We start from the raw sequence: 21,311 nt of genomic DNA, 5'->3' as shown, positions 1-21,311 counted from the left end.
AAACGGTATGCACTGCGTACAATCAAGTCAATTAATAATCGGTCACAATTTATAAAATCTTACATAATTGTTCGGCTTACTTTTGAATCTCTTTGTACTGATTTTACGTTTTTTTAAACAGATTTTTTATAAAAACTTTATAACTGTTAGTTCGTTAAGATATCTCATTTCCAACTGTATCGAGTCAACAAGCTAATAGTGAGAGTCTGTAAATTAATGGTTTGTCCGATTTGATTGATATTTTTTCGGTTTAACAATGCTTGTAGAATATATTAAATAAATTTCTGATTCTAACATTCTACTTAATGCTCGTTATGCTGGCCTCTTTCACTATATTGATTGTTTTCATACATTTTTACATATTATGCTTTGAATCGCATTACTCCCTTATAGAAATTTATCACTATAGTAACGCCAATTTATCACTTATTTCGAGTACTTAATCACTTATTTCGAGTACTTAAATAACTGTGTATCAGTATTTTAGGTACTCGAAATAAGTGATTAATTGGCGTTACTAGTAATCAAGAGACACGGTAGTGTCTCGCGACCAGTTAAGGGCGTAGCGGAGACACCGTGTATCTTAACGCGAGTCGGACATTTGAGTCTTTATAATATTTCGAATCCTCAATAATGGCTGAAGCAATCGAGTTTATACTAGACTTAATCGATAGATTGAGTTTGAATTATATAATAAAAGTGTCTTTATTTTTGCTCTACGTGATTTGTAAGCAGAGATATATAAATGCAAAGTCGAAATATGAAAAATTTCTATTAAGAAACGTCCCCGTCATCATTATCATCATTATCATCATTATCATCATCATTATCATCATCGACCACGCATACATAGTAGTATCGTGCTACACGTATTCACACGTATACAACACATGCGCACACATATATCACACGTACACAACACATGCAAGATGCATGTAGTGGTAATTTTGTCCATCTCGCACGTTTTACAACAGATGGCGATAGTGGCGCTCCGCCATATCGGCAGCGTGCGGGGTTATGTTGGCTAACTCTCTCTCTCTCTCTCTCTCTCTCTCTCTCTTTCTCACACACACACGCACACACACACACACTCTCTCATTCTCACTCACTCACTCACTGTTCGTCTTGTGTACTTATTTAGTACATTCATGATCGGCAGCGTGCGGGGTTATGTTGGCTAACTCTCTCTCTCTCTCTCTCTCTCTCTCTCTCTCTTTCTCACATACACACGCACACACACACACACTCTCTCATTCTCACTCACTCACTCACTGTTCGTCTTGTGTACTTATTTAGTACATTCATGATTAAACATCTATATGCATCAATGTGAAATTTACTTACAATTAGTTTACTTGAAATATTCAATCTCTAAAGTGTTTATCTTATAAGATAGACAAAAAAATCTGAGTAAATAAAATATATAAATATGTAAATATATAAAATTAACTCTGTCCATACAAAAAAAATATTTAAAACAAATTAGTTTTATAACCGTAATATTATTTCTACTCTTATTAGCTTTTTATATGTGTGTAATACTTTATTTGAATTAAAAAGCATTTAATTAGTATATTGTTTTAAAACAAAATTTTTTAAAAATAATTTATTATTTATTAATGTATATAGAAATGGAGGAAAAAAGATAATATATAATTAAAAAATACTTCTCTCTTTTTCTCTTTTTAAAAGATTTCTTTTATTTAATATATAAAATATAAAAAAAAATATTACTAGCACTTTTAAAAATAAAAATAATGTATAACTTACACAGTTGACTCATACATTTGAATTGTGTCAAAAACATTACTTGGCGTAAATAATTCGACTGAACTTATCAATTGTTCAATTTCCTCGTGTATACTTTGTGGTTCCCTTTGTATTTCCATATAATTACTTTTCGTAAGAATTCTACAGCGTATAATAAATGTTTTGTTATATTATAATTGTAATGATATTATTATTGTAAAAAAATGATTAAACTTATTGTTTTATTTTTATTAAATTATAGAAAAAATTATTTAAAAGAAATTTAATATTATATGACATTAAATAATTTATAAATTATAAAAGTTAGAAACGATTAAGAATAATAATTCAGAGATGAATAGAGAAATAAATCATTAATAAAAAGACATAAAAATTTTTAATATTATGATCGTAGATAAATAATTGAATTATGTTAGACGATAATTTTTAAAGAACGCAAAAAAAGTAATGTCAAAAATTATAAAAAAATTACTCATGAGAACGTGTAACCACATTGATTCAAGTAGTTAAAACGAATCAAGAATACATTTATGCATTCTAGCTAAATAAATAATAAAATTATACACAATTTTTGTTGCTTTAACTACATTTAAAAAAAATATATAATTTTCATATGAAATTTTTTAACCTTTAAATACGTAATTTACTTACTCATTGTCAATTGATTCGACTTTAGATTTATCTTCATCACTTAATAAATTTTCAACATCTTATTGTAATGTTTCCAAATCTTCGCTGGAGGAACCCATTTTTTAAATATTATTTTATTTTTATTTTTTATAATAATTTTTTATTTATTTTAATTTATAGTTTTATTTCAGAATTTCAAAGATTGAAAACATTAAACATTTGATATCTCGTTAATTTTTGTTTAAATTACCAAATTCAAGAAGTTAAAAATTTAATATATATATATATACAGGATGTGTCATTTTAAACGTGCACTCCACATAACTCTTTTAGTTTTGATTTTAGAGCAAAATGTCTCAGACATAAATTATTTATAAATTTATACATAAAATATCATTTTGTAAAATGTAGATGAAAAAATATTTGGCATATGAATATACATATACATATATAGTTATCATCCTTGTTTTGTATATATCGATAATAAATAAAAAATTTTAATATTATTTTTATTTTTAAAACAAATTAGTTTTTATAACCATAATATTACTTCTGCTTTTATTAGCTTTTTATATGTGTAATACTTTATTTGAATTAAAGAGTATTTATATTATTAATGTATATAGAAATGGAGGAAAAAAGATAATATATAATTAAAAAATACTTCTCTCTTTTTCTCTTTTTAAAAGATTTTTTTTATATAATATATAAAATATAAAAAAAAATATTACTTGCACTTTTAAAAATGAAAATAATGTATAACTTACACAGTTGAGTCATAAATTTGGATTATGTCAAAAACATTACTTGGCGTAATTAAAATTTTATAATTTAAATTATTATATATATTATATAATTTATTATATATATATATGTATATAAATATATATATACATAAATATAAATTAAATGGCGCGCGCGTAGCGCGCGCTGGTTGTGTTCTAGTAAGAAAAAAAACAAGGATTATTATTGTCATAATTTTTTATCAATTAAGTACTCTCAACTATCCAATAATTAAATAAATACGTACAAATGTGCGCGCGTGTACACACATACACATATTGATATTAAAGAGATTGAAGGAGAGGAAGGAGAAGATAAAAATTTAAATATTCACATATATTTTCAAATATTATATATGAATTTATAGTTTACATATCTAATTAATAATGAATTTCTAATTATATTAAACATATCAAAATAAAGACATACATGTATTTATCAAATGAATAAAATTATTGAATACAGACTTAAAAAATTTATTAAACATAGACTTAAAAAATTAATTAATTAAACATATTCCAAATTTAGAAAAAATAAACTTTATTTATATATGCAACAGCTTTTTAAACTAAATTTTTAAATTCTATTTTATATTAGACAATTATCTCAATCAACATCTACGTCCACATTAGCTGCACTGCAGACTACCTCTACAGCCACATTATCTGCTCCGCGGATATAGCGTTATGCCAATACGATACATTACATGTACTTACTTACTTGCCTTTACTGTACCAACTCTTGTTCTTTCCACGTAATCATGTTTTTACAGTTATCGTTTGCTGTATATCTTGCAGCAAACTTTATTTCGTGTGAAGTGTATTTAATTAATTAAATCTCTGCGAAAGATTGAGAAGATGAAGGGATAATTCAAACTATGAAGACATGGTTACATGGAAAAGACAAGAGTTGATACAATAATAAAGATATACATGTATTTGTATCCTGCTGGCATAAGGTTATAGAAGTTGATTGAGATTGAAAAATAATAATGAAAATAATAAAAAAAATAAAGACACATGTATTTGTATCGTGCTGGCATAAAGTTATAAAAGTTGATTGAGATTGAAAAATAATAATAAAAATAATTAAAAAAAGGAAATATTCAATCATCATTTAAAAGCATATTTGAAATCTGTAGAATAAACAGTTTTTGCAAAAAATGTGGAGCATTTGAGCTCTAGTAGTAAGACTAAAAATAAATGTAAACATCAATTAATAATAACTGATGTTATATATATATTATATATATAAACCAATTTGTTGCAATATTCACTATAAAAGGTTGTAAGGGTAAGATGGCTAAAAGTGAATAATTTAAAAGATAGTTAACATAATTTTACATAAACTGAAATATTTCATAAAATAAAATATTTGTAATATTTCGAAGTTTATGTAAGATTATGTAAAAATTATACCTTTACAACTTTTTATAGTAAATATTGCGAGGAATCGATTTATATGAGAAAAATTAAGGTAATTCTATTTTGAAAATATAAGTGACCTTTAAATAACCTTGAAAATCGCCGTTTAGGAAAAAGTCTGTGTCAACTTTTTCTTTTTCGAAATCCTGCAACTTTTATCTAAATTTAATAGAAAATGTATAAAAAATGCTCGACATTAGTACACACACACATACACACACACACACACACATATGGGTAAATTTATATAAATAGGGTGCTTTAGGAGGAATGATCAGGATTCTAGGATATGATTGTACACATCATTTTAAGCAAAGAAGTTTAGATAAACATGTTTAATAATTGTTATATTCCGGTCATAAAAATATACAAAAATGAATGATATAATCTCTAAAAACTCACCTTTAAAAAAAGGTAAAAAAAGGCGACCAGTTAAGGGCACGCCATTAACAAAAATTATCCATTGCAAACCCATGTAGAATCCTATCCTATTGCAAACCCATGTAGAATCCTATGAAAAATTAATCATTGCAAACCCATGTAGAATCCTAGGCAAAATTAACCATTGCAAACCCATGTAGAATCGTACCCATTGCAAACCTATGTAGAATCCTATGAAAAATTAACCATTGCAAACTCATGTAGAATCCTATGAAAAATTAACCATTGCAAACCCATGTAGAATTGTATTAAAAATTATCCATTGCAAACTTATGTAGAATCCTACATTGCAAACCCATGTACAATAGAATTGTATGAAAAATTATCGATTATAAACCCATGTACAATCGTAACAAAAGTAATGAAATAAAAAAAAAATTGCGCCAAGTGAAAGTAGAAACTTGTACCAGTGGAAAATTAAAGTTGCAGACATATATAGAGTCGTATAATGAATCAGTAAAAATTTAAATTTGCAAATGTAGAATCGTACCATAAAAAAACTTATCTTTTAAAAAAAAAGATAAACAAGATGCCAAGTCCATGCGCCATGTGAAAAAGAAATAAAAAAATTTTAGTTAAAAAAACTGGGCGCGCTGCTAAATAATATTCTAACAATATTAAAATTAAATTGTTACTTTTAAACTCATTACAGTTAAAATATGTTTTGTGTTTAAATTAATTAATGTTACTTTAAGGTGCATTGTAATTTTGAAACTTAGCAGCGTATTTAATAAACTTTTGCTGAGGATCACGTTCTGCAATTTATCTTTATATTTATATATTCTTTTGTGTACAATTTAAACATTAATTATCTGATTGTATTTCGTTGATGAACAAAGTTTATTGCACAAGAAATAACATTTTTTTATCTTCTCAGTTCCGAAAAAAAATTGTGTATATACAATTATGTATAAATAATTCTATTTATACATAATCGTAAAATTAAAATTGTGTGTGTAAATTGTGAAATATGTTTTATTTTTATAATTATATAAAATTATATATAAATTTCTTATTTATTATATATATTATAAATTTATAAAATTATATATAAAAAGTACTTTTATCTTAATTATGTATAGATATATTCATATATAATTTTGCAATTATATATAATTTTATATATTTTTATATAATTTTATATTGTTATATATAATTTTTTTTTTTTTTTTTTTTTTGGTTTTCGGTTTTGGTAAGAGTGTGAGTGACAGGTGTGTGAAAGCGTGGCAGGTATTTTGGGAGAAAAGAGTGAGAAAAGGGGCGAGGAGATTTAGAAGCAGTGGATGAGAAGGTGTAGAAAAAAGGGGAGATCCGATAGAATGGATAGGAGAAGGAAAAGGGAAAAGAGCTACGAAAATAGAAAGTAGGAAAAGGTGAGAGAGGTAGACGGAGAGTGACACGTGGAAGAAAGAGAGTAGGTGTAGGGAGTAAGTGTAGGTAGAGTAGAAAGATAGGGAATTCACTAGCGAGTTGGAACATAGAATATAGGAGAAACAAAGTAAGGAAAGTGACAAAATAAAAATGAATAAGGAGGAAAATAATTTTAGTGAAGAGACTATTAGAGATAAGATGATAGAGGAAGGGGGAAAGAAGGGAGATGAGGAAAAAATAAAAAAGAAGGCAGAGAGGCCGAGGAAAGTAGATGAGTTAGTGAAAGAGAGAAGGAGTAGTATGGGTTGTATAGATGAGTTTTTGAAAAGGAAAAGGGAGGAAAGAGGAGAGCAGGATAAAGATGAAGAGGAGAGAGGGCTAAGGAGGAGTAAAAAGACAGAAAGGCTGAATAAAGAAGTAGGGGGGATAGAAAAGGAGGAGTTAAGGAGGATGGTGGAGGAAATAGGAGAGAAGATAGCAGAGAAGGTAGGTGAGGAAATGAGGAAATTGAAGATAGAAATTTGGAAAAAGGAGGGGGAATGGAGAGAAGAAAGAAGAGAAATGAAAAAAAGATGGACAGTTTGGAAAAAAGAGTGATGGATTTGGAAGCGAGAATAGAGGAAAGAGGAAGGAAGGAAGAAAGAGAAAGAGAGGGGGGTGAAGGAGAGAGTAAGGGGATAAATGAGACAATAATGGGAAAAATGAAAGACATAGGAAAGAAATTAGAATGGAAAGAGAGAGAAGAAAGAAGAAATAACATAATAATAAGAAGAATGGAAGAAGTGAAGGAAGATATAAAGGAAAGAGTGGAGAAAATAATGAAAGAGATAGGAGCAAAAACAGAGATCGAATGGATAAGAAAGTTGAAAGGAAAGGAGGGAAAGGAAGGTGAAATGGTGGTAGTAAAATTAGGCAGTAGAGAACAAAAAAGACAGGTAATGGAAAGGAAGAAACTATTAAGAGGAAAGAGGGTGAGGATAGAGGATGACTTAACATGGGAAAAAAGGGCTAGAAGAGGAGAGGAGAGAAGAAAGAAAAAAAGGAGGAGGGGAAGTAGGAATGAGGAATGGAAAATAGGTTTCTGGAATGTGTGTGACAGGGCTGAAAAACAAGGAAGAAAAATTCTGGAAGGAAATAGAAGATTGGGAGGTGGTGGTAATGATGGAAACATGGATAGAGGAAAGGGGGTGGGAGGCGATTAAAAAGAAGTTACCGAAAGGGTATAGATGGGAGAAGCAAACAGCAAAGAAGAGAAAGAAGAAAAGAAGACTGATGGGGGGAATGATCATGGGGATAAAGGAGGAGAGGAGGAAGATCAAAGTATCAGGAATGGGAGAAAAGGGGGAGAGAATAATGATGACGGATATAGAAGTAGGAAGAGAGAAGTGGAGGGGTAATAGGCATATACATTAATAGGGATATGAAGAGGAAAATGGATGAAATAAAGGAATGGATGGAGGAGAAAGAAGAAAATAAATGGACGATCTTAGGAGGAGATTTCAACGCAAGGACAGGTAGAAGGCGGGGAGTGATAGGAGGAGAGGAGGAAGAGGAAAGAAGATCGAAGGACAAGAAAGTTAATGAGGAGGGGAAGAAGCTGATAAAAGAGCTGGAAGAGGTGGGATGGGGAATTTTTAACGGAGGGATAAGAGGGGATAGGAAGGGGGAGTATACATATACAGGAGGAAGAGGGGAATCGGTGATCGATTACGTGGTGGGAGAGGATAGAGTAAAGGAAAAGATAAAGAGAATGGAGGTGGGAGATAACATAGAATCTGACCATCACCCATTGATTGTAACGTTAGAAAGAAGGGGAGGTGCTGAAAAGGGAAAAAGAAGGGAGGGAAAAGGAATAAGAAAAAAGGGAAGATGGACGAAGAGAGGAGGAGAAAGAATAAAAGAGGAAATAGAATGGGGAGAGGGGTGGAAAGAGGGGATAGAAAAGGAGCTAGAGGAAAATATAGGAAGGTTAGAAAAAGAGAGTAGAGAAGGAAAAAAGAAAGGGTGGTGGGATGAGGAATGTGAGGAGAAGAGGAAAGAAGTAAGGAAAAAAGTTAAGAGAATGGAGGAAAAAAGGAGGAGGAGGAGAAGGATACAGAAAAGTAAAGGCGGAATATAAGCTAATGTGTAAAGAAAAAAGGGAGGAGGAGAGAATAAGATGGTACAAGGAGGCGATAGAGGCAAGAACGGAAGGAGAGATATGGAAAATTATAAACAAGGAAAGGAAAAAGAGAGAAGGGGCGAATGAGGAGATAAAAGCGGGGGAGTGGAAGGAATACTTCATGGACTTACTGGGAGGGGTAGAGGTTAAAGTTGTAAGAGGAGGAAAAGAAAAAAGGGAGAGAGATGAGGAGCAGGAGATAAGCAGGGTGGAAGTAAAAAGGATATTGGGAAAACTGAAGAAAAGAAAAGCAGCGGGGGAAGATGGGATACCGAGTGAGGTATGGAAATATGGAGGGGAGAAGGTAGAGGAGTGGGTATGAGAAATGTGCAACAGAGTTTGGAGAGGGGAAGGATGGCCGGAGAGGTAGAAAGAGGGGATAATAGTACCACTGTTAAAAAAGGGAACGGGGAATAGGGTGGAAAATTACAGAGGGGTGACGTTGATGCCAACGTTATATAAGGTATACGTGGGGATTCTAACAGAAAGGTTAAAGGAGAAAATAGAGAAGGGGAATATGTTACTGGAGAGTTAAACAGGTTTTAGGAAGGGAATGGGGGTGATAGATAGTATATACGAGCTAAACTACCTGGTTAATAAAAAAGTGAATAAGAAGGGAGGTAAGATAGTAGCGGCCTTCATAGATCTGAAGACGGCGTTTGACTCAGTGGATAGGGACGTGTTAATGGAGGCAATGAGAAATAGAGAGATAAGAGAAGGATTAAGAAGTAGGATAGAGGAGGTGTACAGAGAGACGAGGAGCAAGGTAAGAGTGGGGAAGGAGGAGGGAGAAAACTTTTGGACGGCAAAAGAGTGTGAGGCAAGGTTGCCCAATGAGCCCACACTTGTTTAATTTATTGATAGCAGATATAGAGGAAGTGCTGAGAAAAGGAGGTTGGGGAGGGGTGAAGCTGGGAGGGAAAAAGTGCACTGCTTGGCATATGCAGATGACATGGTACTGTTGGCGGAGGATGAAGAAGGGATGATACATATGTTGGGGAAAATGGAAAATTACATGGACAAGAAAAGGTTAGAGGTGAATGTGGATAAGACAAAAGTAATGAGGTTTAGAAAGGGAGGAGGAAGAATGAAGAAAATGGAGTGGAGGTGGAAAGGGAAAAAATTAGAGGAAGTGAAAGAATTCAAGTATTTAGGATATAAGTTACAAAGGACAGGAGGCACAAGTAAAGGACCGAGTGAGGAAAGCAGAAGCGGTGATAAGACAGGTGTGGGGAATGGGGAAAAGAAGATTTGCAGGAAACTGGATGAAAAGAGTATGGTTAATGGAAAGGTTGGTGGGAATGGTGTTGGAATATGGGGCGGAAATAAGGGGGTGGAAGGAGAGGAGAGAAGTAGAGGCAATGCAGGAAAGATGGATTAGGTGGACGTTAGGAGTGGATTGGTGTACGCCGGGGTATATGGTAAGAGAAGAGATAGGAAAGGATAAATTTAGGATAAGGGCAGGAAGAAGAGCGGTAGGGTATGAGAAAAAATTAGAGGAAGGAATGGGAGGAAGTTTAGCGAGGAAATGCTATGAGGATATGAAAGAGAGGGTAAGAGAAAGAAGGGAGAGAACGGTTTGGGAGAAAGAGAGGGCAACATTTTTTGAAGAAAGGGAAATAGAAAGGAAGGAGATGGAGGAAAAAAGAGAGAGGGGAGAGGAAATATACGAGGGATGGGAGCAGAAAGACAGAGAAAGGCAAAAGGAGGAAAGATGGGAGAAGAGAGTCGAGATATAATAGATGGTATGGAGAATGGACGGAGGAGGGTTTACCGGAATATTTGAGAAAGGGATGGGGGAAAAGTAGATGGAGAAGGATAGTGAGGTTTAAAATGAACAATGAAATGAAAGGGGCGAGCAACTTTCTGGTATATATTTATTAAATAATATTTATATAATATTATATATATAGTTTATATGTAATATTTAACTTGTTATAAATTATGTATTTTTTACGCATATAAATTTATTCTATTTATATGCATATTTGGATAAATTAAATAAAAAAAAAAAATTGGAGAGAAATATTTTTTATAAATATCTATTATAAAATACCTATTATAAAAAGTCATATTAAAAAAATAATCTATAAGATATATAAAAGTATTCAATCGTAAGATGTAAGACACATCTCACGAAAGATGCAAATATATACCTAATATAAGATTAAAAGAAACAATCTTGAAGATAAATGATAAATTTGTGTTAATATTTAAGATAGATAGGATTGTTAACGAAAAAACATATAGTTACAAATAACTAAAAAATTGCGTTATATCTTTGAAAGCAGTTTAAAATTTACTTTAGAGGATACGATTTAGTATACTTTTGCCTATTTAATATTACTCTTAATTAATTAATATTAATATTATTTTATTGCAGTAAGTGTATTTTATTGAAATTAACACATATATGACATCAATTCTCAGATAGCACCATGTCCAAAATTGGTGCATAAGACATCTTTAAGATGCTTTTAAGATATCTTTAGGATATCATATCATATGATTTCTTAAAGATGTCTTAATAAAGATTTCGTAATAATATCTTATGTACCAATTTTAGACATGGTGCTATCTGAGTTGTATTCAATACTAGAGTTTAGTGTGCAATATTTAAATCATCTATGTATTTAATTACCATATCGTGGTTACAAAATGCTTGAATACTTCTCTTTCATGATCTTCAAAACTCTTTCGTACAAAAGCTTTGGCGCATCTTTAGCCCGCACATAAAGCCCATGTGATTAAAACTGGGCCGCGGCACTTCGTACATATCTATTACGTTGGGTAGTAAATTGTACAACCTCTTCACATCCTTGAAGAAACGTTTTCTGAATTATTATGCGCAAAAATTTCTTGTATTTCCGATTACAAAGATACGAAATTTTATCTACATATATACAAAGTTAAGTCACAATCTCTACTATAAAAACTTCTACACTATTTATTAATAAATAAATATTTTTTCATTACTTACAATGGGATCTGCCAACAAGTCGTCGTTGCTGTAGTATATCGCCATCGGTAGCGTGATACTCGATAGATTGTACTCTGGAGGTTCCACCGATTTATATATCAAGAGATTTTTCGTTGGACCGTAGTCATATTGACGCATCTTACCCGATTGGATTACTTGAACATAGTGCACTACAGACTTAAGTGAGACGGCGGCGGGTAAGTAGCTCACGATAAATGGCAGATGAGTCTAAATAAAGAGTACAAATATGTACTACATATATACACATATACATACATACATACGTATATGTATGTACATGTATATACAAAGTACAAAGTCCGATCTGAAATGTAATCGCACGATCCTGAAACGTATAAGGATCATACTTCGATCGCGACATTTTACAGAAGATTAGAAAAGGAATAATAAAAATAAGGCGCATATATTATGCGCGACAAACTTGTCTGTACATTTTTTCCATTTATGTTTATTATATAAAGAAATATATTTAATTTTTTTTATATCTGTTTAAATTTTCATTTCCTAAATATTATTATAAAGAAAATTATTAAATAAAAATAAATAATTATTTAATAATTAAATAATAAATATTTGAATCTCCTTCTCTCCTTTTTCCCCGAATATTAAATATTACAAATTTATAATATAATTTTAAAATATAATCTTATAATATTTTATACAACAAATAAATAATTTTTAAATTCCTCTCTCTAGTTATCTTAATATAAAACATTTAAAAAGGAATTACAAAGCAAGTAAAGATAAATAACAATAAAATTGTTAGTAGTATAGTGGGCACTATGGCCCGTCATAACAAACCCCCACCACCGACCCGTCTGGCGCCGAGTCTTATCTTATCTTTCCCCCACCACCGGCGTCTGGTTTTTCCGAGTGTGGGTGTAGGGGGAGAGGGTGTTGGGAAAAAAAAATGGCGACTGGCCCCGAAAGGTGGGGATGAGAATTTTTTTTTTATTTTTTTTTTATTTTTTCTGATTTCCTCTGGATTTGAACCTGGGGCCTTCGTGTTTCCGAGCAGAGTCCTAGTATGTTGAGCTAAACGAGATCTTACTAGTCTAAGGATTAGATGAGGTATTTAAGCTAAAGTTGCGTAGGGTACGGTATGGGGGTACGGGTATACGTATGGCAAGGATAGCTCGTCGAATCAAATGGTCGATATTGGACGGGGTGGGGTAAAAACAGTTAGGGTATACGTATGGCAAGGATAGCTCGTCGAATCAAATGGTCGATATTAGACGGGGTGGGGTAAAAACATTTTGACCAAGAAAAGCGTCATGCGGTCGATCGGGGATCGGTGGCAGGTAGTAACTGACAATGCCGTAGGGTAATAAAAAAAGAACACGCAAATATTTGTACTGGCGAGCATTCCGACTCGTGTCACGATAAAAAAAATAATGCATCATCGTAGATTAGAAAGAATGCTTATTGTTGAAAAGATGTCGGATAAAATTTTATTTTAAAATAACTCGTTGCTTAATGAAGGTAAACAGAAACATGGATGTTGAGGAAATTTCTGGAAAGAGGAAGTGAAAGAAAATTGAACAATGGTTTTAAAAGTACAAATATGATTTATATTTAAAATATTTTTACAGAACAAAATTTATTTATTAATACTAAAATTCATATTATATATTGTTATGATTCGCTTGTTTTTTGTGAGTAAAAATTTTACGAAATAAGTGTATGATTAAACGATCGTTATATTCACAATCTTCGGAAAAAAGAGCGAGAAACTGATTAAGATTATAGCCGCTACACATATAATATAAAAATACACAGCAGTATTGTCCGCAAGTCTTAGAAAAAATTCCTTGTAATTGTTGAATATTCCAACGATAGATAATGGAGTTTCGTCGAAGTCGGATGAGAAATCCTGGATACAAGGGGGGGTAATCCGTAGCTGTCGAAGTAAGTGGCTGTGCCGTGTTCATCGAGGTAGAAGGCGATCCAATGTTCTCCAGGTCGATCGTGATTGTCGGTGTTAGCGACGATAGCCGTCGACCTCGTCCACACCCTCGGAACTCTGTCGGCTGCATAGACTCCAACATGTCTGGCATCTAGATGACGCAATGCTTGTAGAATTTTGCGAGAGTTCATTTTTTTGTCCCGAATACGAACGAGTGTACGGTATTATTTGAACAATACCAGTTTTTACCTCTTTCGACAATGCGTTTTCTTCTATCTTGAGTTGTTTTGAGAGGTTTTCAATGTCAGTTTGCGTCGAGATGGAAATTGTTTCGTTCTTGTTTCTATCCGTCAACGTCGATGACGGTTCAGAAATCACAAATCTCTCTTCTTCTTTTTCAATCTGCTGTTCGTTGTTTTGCTGATTTTTCTCCTCTATTTGTATTTTAGTTATATTCTCATTTACATCGCGAGAAACGGCGGCGTCGTATTTATCGTCGCTATCGTCGAAGGTAATTTCCCAACTTTCGTCAGAACTACAAGTAGCTTCGGTAGAGGTCGAAACGTTCTCGCAATTATTTTGCGCACTTAGCCAGCATTTTAATTTATAAGCATTGTATAACGCGCAATGAAAGGTTCCAAATTTTCGAATCCCGTGATGACCGCAATATTGTACGATATTCTCCTCATCCGGTAGATTTTTAAATGCTGGTGAGGTACCCTCCAAATTATTTATATCTCTGGAAAGTAAATTCCTCAAGTAGTTTGCTTTTTCGTTACCTCTGACGTAAACGCAGCGCGCGTGTCTTGCGATTTCGCGGAGATGCGAGGTAAAATATTTAGGATTAACTGAGCCGTCGAACCACTCGATACCGTGATAATTTCGTGAGAGCCAATTGTTTTCTCGTCTTGCTTTTGCGGGTAATTTTCCAAACGCGTATATGGTGGCATCATAATCCAATGCTCGACAATCGGAGCATCGATTGCGACAACGGCGACTTCCTTCGCGATAAATTTATTGGCTTCATCGCGGAAACCTTGTATGTCGACGACTATGTCCATTTTGTGAGATTTTCGTTGGTGAGGTACAAGCTCTTAGCGAAACGTGCGCGTTTGTTCGTGTCTCGTACAAAACTGAATTCATTCTAGCGCGTTACATAGTTTCCACTTCGTGAATAGAGTCATCGAAATTTTCAAAGGAAGAGGAGGGGGAAAATTTTCTAATCGCGTATTATTATACATTACTGTGTATGAATACATGTTGGTGAACGAGTGTTAAAAGCTAACCGGAAAAATCGACGATAACTTGACGCGAAGCGTCGATTTCTACGACATTATCGAATTCGGCGTAAACGATACAATTAATTGTTTCGGTGAGTGCCTTCTCGAATCTCACTTCTAACCGAAGACTTCCGTGTCTCACGAGATTCCAATGACCGGCGCAATTAGCGGATAGATCGGGTGTAAGATCAAAAGCGAATAACGTATATCCCCGAGAATAATCATCTCTACTTATAGAATTTCCCTCGTTCAAAAAATGGATACCCGTCCCTGAGAAGAGCGTATGATAAGCTTCGATGTAAAGCGGTTCGCGAGACGAGAAAACCGGTTGTAACGGTCTACTGGGTATTTGTGTACCGTCGACGTATAGCGAGAAGAAATTTATTCCGTAATTTTGGAAATTAAACGGATTCAATTTTCTGTCACCGTTAAACGCTTTATTATCGACGAAACCTACTATTATTCGTTTTGGTAATTGTCCCAGTATTACATTATCTAACGATTCACCCACAACCCCACTGTGAATCGTGAATGTTTTAATTTCAACTCTCGTAAGCGGATACTTGGCGGTAACTTTGCTCAGCATTCTAGCATGCGCTAGTAATACTCCGGAACTTATTTTCGCTCTTCTCACCATTAGGCTTGCATCGAGTATACGAATTTTCGACGTGCAATTAGTTTCTATGAAACAAAACGTATCTTTCGAGCGCACGAGTCTCAACCGCACCTCGACGCCATTAATTAAGAATTTGTCCTGATTGAAAACGTCGCAATGGAGGTGACCTATAAGATCTAGCGCGCGCCCTCCGCGTATGTAACGAGCTCGTCTCGCTATAGCGGTATTGCCTTCCGCTCCTACTGTATCGTCCATGTGACCGGGTGTATCCGCATCCCATAAGCACGAGGTTAGATGGGAAGTTTTTGCGGGTGATGAATAATTTAACAACGCTTCGATGTACGCGCGGTACGCATAAGCGTTGTTTGGAGGCGACACGAGCTTTTGATTGAAATACACGTCGATTTGATTGAAGATGGAATGAAGAAAATGATTTACGGGGCCCACGTTGACGGCGGATCCGGTGGCGAGACCGGGTAGCGGCTCGGTTTCTACACGTACCCGAAGACTTAGTAACGTGTGTGTGAGATCTAAATATTCTTCTCCGTGACCCGGGATGACGAATTCTAGCGGGGAGTCGTCCGAAAGCGAGGTCACGGGTTTGTAATAAATCCATTGCGAACTTTCGATGCTAGTTTGCGTGGGCGGTAAAGAGAAGAGATCGAGCTCGCTCTTTAAACACTCGCTCGAGTGTGTGTGAAGAAATGACATTTTTTTCTTTCACCGCCTGCTCTACCAACGTTATTGTCACGAACAAGCGTATTTAGAATAATGGCGATTATGAAAATATATCGTATACTGTACGCTTTTTACCGCTATTAGCTTTACGCCGTTTCGCGGACAACTTGAGTCTTTTTACAGTCGAGCGATTTTTTCTCGTATTATTTTTAGTTTTTTTTGTATTTGTTCTTTTTTTCCCACGCGACTTGATTTTCGATAAACTTTTTTTCTTATTTGTCTTACGACGTTTACGCGATGCGGTTACCGAGGATTTAGCGACGTGAGTCTTAAGCCTGCCGAAAGGAAACTGCGCTACATGAATTTTTTCATCCGATTTATATCCCCTACCTTTCATTAGACTACTTATTTTTTCCCTAGCTTTTCTCTTAAGATTGTCACGCGATTGTTCAAAACGATGCTTGACAGCTACCTTTAACGGCATTTTATTTTCAACATCCTCGATTATATTAACCCCGGCGCGCAAAGCTTCTTTACCCACTGCCCCTAGTCCTCTAGTTAAATAAGGCAATACGCGTCTGAACATTCCTCCGAGAAAACTACCTATTCCATGACCTCGTTGATAGGGTGAACCGACAAAAACTCGTGGAATTCCACCGCCGCGAGTTCCACCGTTTTGTAATCCGTTATAATACTCCGAATAATAATCCATATTAATGAACAAAATCCTTCTTTCTTATCAAAAAAATCTTTACAGAGTATTTTTAAAAATCTAATCGATACGTTTAAAATGTAAAGTCACCGTTAACGTGCCGGATTCAAATGGTATATTTTTTCCAGTATCGTCTTTTATATCGATTTCAATCCGTCGGAAATTTGTTAGGCGCACCGGGATATAATGCGGAGGTGAGAAATATTTCACTTGATTCGTTCCATATTCGTAATCGCGCCTTACCCCTGTGACAGGCACTATTCGGAGAAGAGGAGTTTGCACATCGCCTGTTATGTAAGGTTCGCAAATATCGCAATAAACGAACAGTTTATCGGGAATACCCCGCGCCAAACTACACGCTTCGTAACTATAGAATCCTTCGCGACGTACTCCATTTTCGTCAAGAGAACCGAGTTTAAGAAAAATTGAAGTAGATTTTTCTTTGGAATTAAGCTTAGATGTCGTGAGCATAGAACAATAGTGACTTCTCCCCTTAGGAGCGTTATAAATAAAATCAGCTAAACCGATTATTTGCAAAAGTCTATCGGAAAAATGCATATAATGAATCAAATTGCAGCCAGCGGGACACGCGAGGAAGAAAAAAATACTACCGCCTGTAAATTTTTCTTGCTCTAAACGAATATGGGAACCGGCTTCTTTGCACGACGAATTAATCGTGGAGACGAGCTCTTCCATATTATTATAAACGCCATTTGATATTACGGCTTCCTTCGAAGTTAACACCTCATCTTCTTTATTTTTCTCTTTAACTTGAGGGTCGATATCGACGAAACTGAGTATATTTTCTCCGCGCCTTACATGAAAAAAGGTATTAGGGAATTGGATTTCGCTCAACGCGACTTCCCAGTCACCGTGTAAGTGCAGCGATTGAGGTAATTCCGTAATGAACGATGAGGTTTTATTGTCGGGGGAATAGCGTATACTGCTATTGCTTGGAAGAACCAGAAGAAATTGATCCACCCTCATTTCGAAGAATAGTTAAATTCGAAGCGGGTATCCAGGAGTTAAATTTAGAAGGATACCCTTGCCAGCTAACTAATAATTGTTTATTGTTACCGCGTCCTCTGCTTTTTATCACACGATCGACGATAAATTCCTCGTCGCGTAAGTCTTTAATAACCGGTGCTAATTCTTGTTCGTAAAAAATTCCGTCTATAATTTCACCCGATAAATCACTTAATTCATATACGCGGGGTTTTCTCTATTCGAGAACTCGATGAATTCGAAATATCTCCTCGCTCCACTTCGCCTCGTATCCTTTCTCGAAGGTTACTTTTGCTCTACTGACGCGTACGAGATCGTTCACGCGGTATTTAGCCTTTTGTTTACGCCCACGCTTGTTTTTCTTTTCTTTATCGTTATCCCATCGTCGTTTCATATTTTCACACGCGGTACGAGCATTTTCTCGCGTAACGACAGCGGGTTGCATTTTGATGGTGGAATGACGAGTATGATTGTAAGCGTGAACAATATCTTGTAAAACATCAAAGTAACGACGTGTATTTTTATGCGTAAAATAACGCCACATCCGCTCCTTGAGTGTTCTATTAAATCGTTCCACTATAGACGCTTTAATATCGGGATTGCGCGTTACGCGAAAACGGATGTCTTTTTCTTTTAAGAAATTTTGTACAGGGCGGGCGATAAATTCTTTGCCTTTGTCGGTCTGTAAGTATACAGGTAGTCGACCCTCGTTTCTCGAAAATATTTGTTGAAAGGCCTTTATTACGCAGGTAGCTGTTTTGTCACGTAAAGGTTCTACCCAAACAAATTTACTAAGCACATCGATAACCGTTAATAGATAAGAATAACCGTCATTATAGCTCTTGAGATTACGAAGATCGATTAAATCGGCTTCCCATAAATCATCGATATTTGTTACGTTATAATGTAAACGAGGAAATTTTCGTCGTACCGGTCGATGCAGCGTGTATGCATCCTGTGATTTAAGCCACTCGACGACTTTGTTACGCGTAAAATTCGGTTTAACGGCTCGCGATAAATTGTCCACCGCAGAGTAGCCTGCATAATGCGAGGGGTCGTAATACAATTTTTCGAATTCCATCAATTGAGATTTATCCAATCGAGTAAACCTCTTCTTCTCTTTGACGGAGAAACTACGTTATGTGGTAATGTTCTATCGTCGTCACCGTCGTCGTCGTCACCTTCCTCGTCGGCGGATATAAATTGCGTATCTCCTTCGGTTTCACTCGCTTCGTCTAACCTGTGACTGTACGATTTTGAACGTGTGATCGGAGTGGAGGATCCGCGAGGTAACGCGGTAGTAATATAGCGAGATCGCGCGCCTACTTTTAATAACTTTTGATTTCCTATGAGACGCGGTGACGTACCTATGTCACGTAGTAATCGAGCAAACTGATTTCTTCCGGTTGCTTCTACCGTTTTTCTCTCGCGTACCGCATCGTTTATAAGTTCCGCGATATTCGAACCCTCCACAATGTCGCCGTCTATAGTTACGAGCCCTTGTCTATTCCAGTTAATCTTAGATGACGGAGTCAGGAGCAGTTGCTTCATTATCAAGCGTGCTTTACTACGATAACTTTTCGGAACACTATTAAGTATTTTTTGTATCATTTCCGCTGATTGAGCGCGTTTTTTCTCGAAACTACTACTACTAGCGGCGCTAATGTTACCGTCGCTGGTAATTAAAGTTTGCGTTTCCATAAGTTCATCGTCATCATCGAAGTTATCATCCTCTTGCTCTTTCGTGTCTTCGTCCTGTTCTCCATCGCGTTCATCGCTGGCGTGCACGTTTTTGCGTAAACGTTTTCTCGCAGCACGAATAAATTGAAGATAACGCTGAAGTACCTCCTTATACATTTTCCATCTTTCGTCCTCGCTGACCTGAGGTGTGAGATTCAGAATACGCCACATCTCTGCATCGAGCCGTGACAAAGGAGTTCCCGGGGTCCGTACGGAATTATTAGTATCATTTTCCACATTCGATATCTCGGTAATTTTATTCGATGAATTATCGGCCGACGCGTTAGAGGAAATTTCCGGTTGTCGCTGCAGTCTTTCGAGATTTTCCGACGAAATTAAAACCATTTTTTTTGCTCTTTCCATTATTGAATTGTAAATATTTTATCTTTTTCACATTTGACGCAACAAATATACACAGAATAGCGTCCCTTTTTTAATCTCCAATGATCCGGGATAATATAGCTCCGAGTATAGGAGCAATAAGATAGGGTAAAAATCCGCCGCGTTGCACCAATAGTTTTCTCTTAACTTTCAAATTATCTTTTTTCGCAGCAATACGATGTAGGATCGATTTATGTCTAGCAAGGCGTTTCTTTTCACTACTCGCAAGCGGTACGTTACCTTTAAGAGTATTGAAAACGCACTCTTGAATACACTTAATGAGATTATTATCGACGGAACGTAAAAACGCTGTTCTTTGATTTTTTTTCAGATAACATAAAGTTTTCAAAAGATTCGTGTTTCTTTCGCCGATAGATCGTCTAGCGATTTTTACCGCGCCGTCGGATGAATTCTTCGACGACGACGATGATGCTGGTTGCGATTTTTTTTCTTTTTTTACCATCGCAGTGTAATTGCACGAGTGACAAGTCGTGTGTTAATACGAGCCTTTTATACACCTCCGCCTCTTTTGATCGATCTACGTGGAATGTACGCGTAATGCAGCTTATCGTTGGGAAAGATACACGTCCGAAATCGATATTCATCTGGAGTCGATTGTTTTAAATCGAGCAATAAATACCCGTGAGGCTTCGAGGTAGCGTCGTAGTACGCTTCTTCCATAAACTTAGGATCGTCCGGATATACTTGACGCGCTAAATGCCGAATTTGCGCGCGATCGCGTGGATTTTTGAAAACTACTATGTAATTCGCATTGAGAGATATGTCGCGTTATTCGCGTCCCTGATGGAAGAGATTTTGCGAAATGAGAATAACACTGAGATTCTTATGATGGCTTCCTTTAGTAAACAGATCTACGATAACATCGCACGATGACGACTCTCTCATAAGATCGTCGATTATCACTAATTTCGGGGTGAGTGGATCGTAAGAATAATCTTCCGGGCGCGGTAAACCTTCGTGAAATTCGATTATATTTTTCTTCGAGTTTATCGGAACGCTATTTGCATATACGTTCTTTTTTCTTACGCTACTCTTCTCTTCTCTTTCATTTTCATCGCATTGCAGGCGTTGATAGGCATCTTGCCACTCGGCGTAATAAAATAAAATTCTCTCGAATCGAGTATCGGACACGTCGGACAAATAACGAAGAAATGTTTTCACGAAAATCGTTTTTCCACATCCCGTAGATCCGCAGACGATCGACGTCCAAGGATGTTTCCAGCGTACATCCATTTCCCCAAAATGAACGCGATATTCACCGTTTACGTACAATCTCGTAAATGAAAGAAAGTCTAATCCGGCGCGTTCTTAAAAACAAAAAATTAGCGTAAAGAGCGTCCGTGTATTTAAATTTTAATATTACTCATAGTATGAAATGAGTTACGGCGGAA

The 21,311-nt window shown here is 35.3% G+C and overlaps 2 protein-coding genes across 2 annotated transcripts; both read right to left on the bottom strand.

Moving 5' to 3' along the window:
- Positions 1–14,768: 14,768 nt before the first annotated feature.
- LOC146722953 (uncharacterized protein F54H12.2-like) lies at positions 14,769–16,094 on the bottom strand. Its single transcript, XM_085483374.1, has one exon. The coding sequence runs from the start codon at positions 16,092–16,094 to the stop codon at positions 14,769–14,771; it is 1,326 nt and encodes a 441-aa protein (XP_085339500.1).
- Positions 16,095–16,308: 214 nt separating this feature from the next.
- LOC146722952 (uncharacterized) lies at positions 16,309–17,919 on the bottom strand. The gene has a single exon (XM_085483437.1). The coding sequence runs from the start codon at positions 17,758–17,760 to the stop codon at positions 16,834–16,836; it is 927 nt and encodes a 308-aa protein (XP_085339563.1). The 5' UTR covers positions 17,761–17,919; the 3' UTR covers positions 16,309–16,833.
- Between the last annotated feature and the right edge of the window lie 3,392 nt (positions 17,920–21,311).

The sequence above is a fragment of the Nylanderia fulva genome, unplaced genomic scaffold (assembly GCF_048542155.1).
Source record: "Nylanderia fulva isolate GAGA-0341 unplaced genomic scaffold, ASM4854215v1 Scaffold25, whole genome shotgun sequence".
NCBI classification, from domain to species: Eukaryota; Metazoa; Arthropoda; class Insecta; order Hymenoptera; family Formicidae; genus Nylanderia; species Nylanderia fulva.
This window is presented reverse-complemented; position numbering and strand designations above follow the sequence as displayed.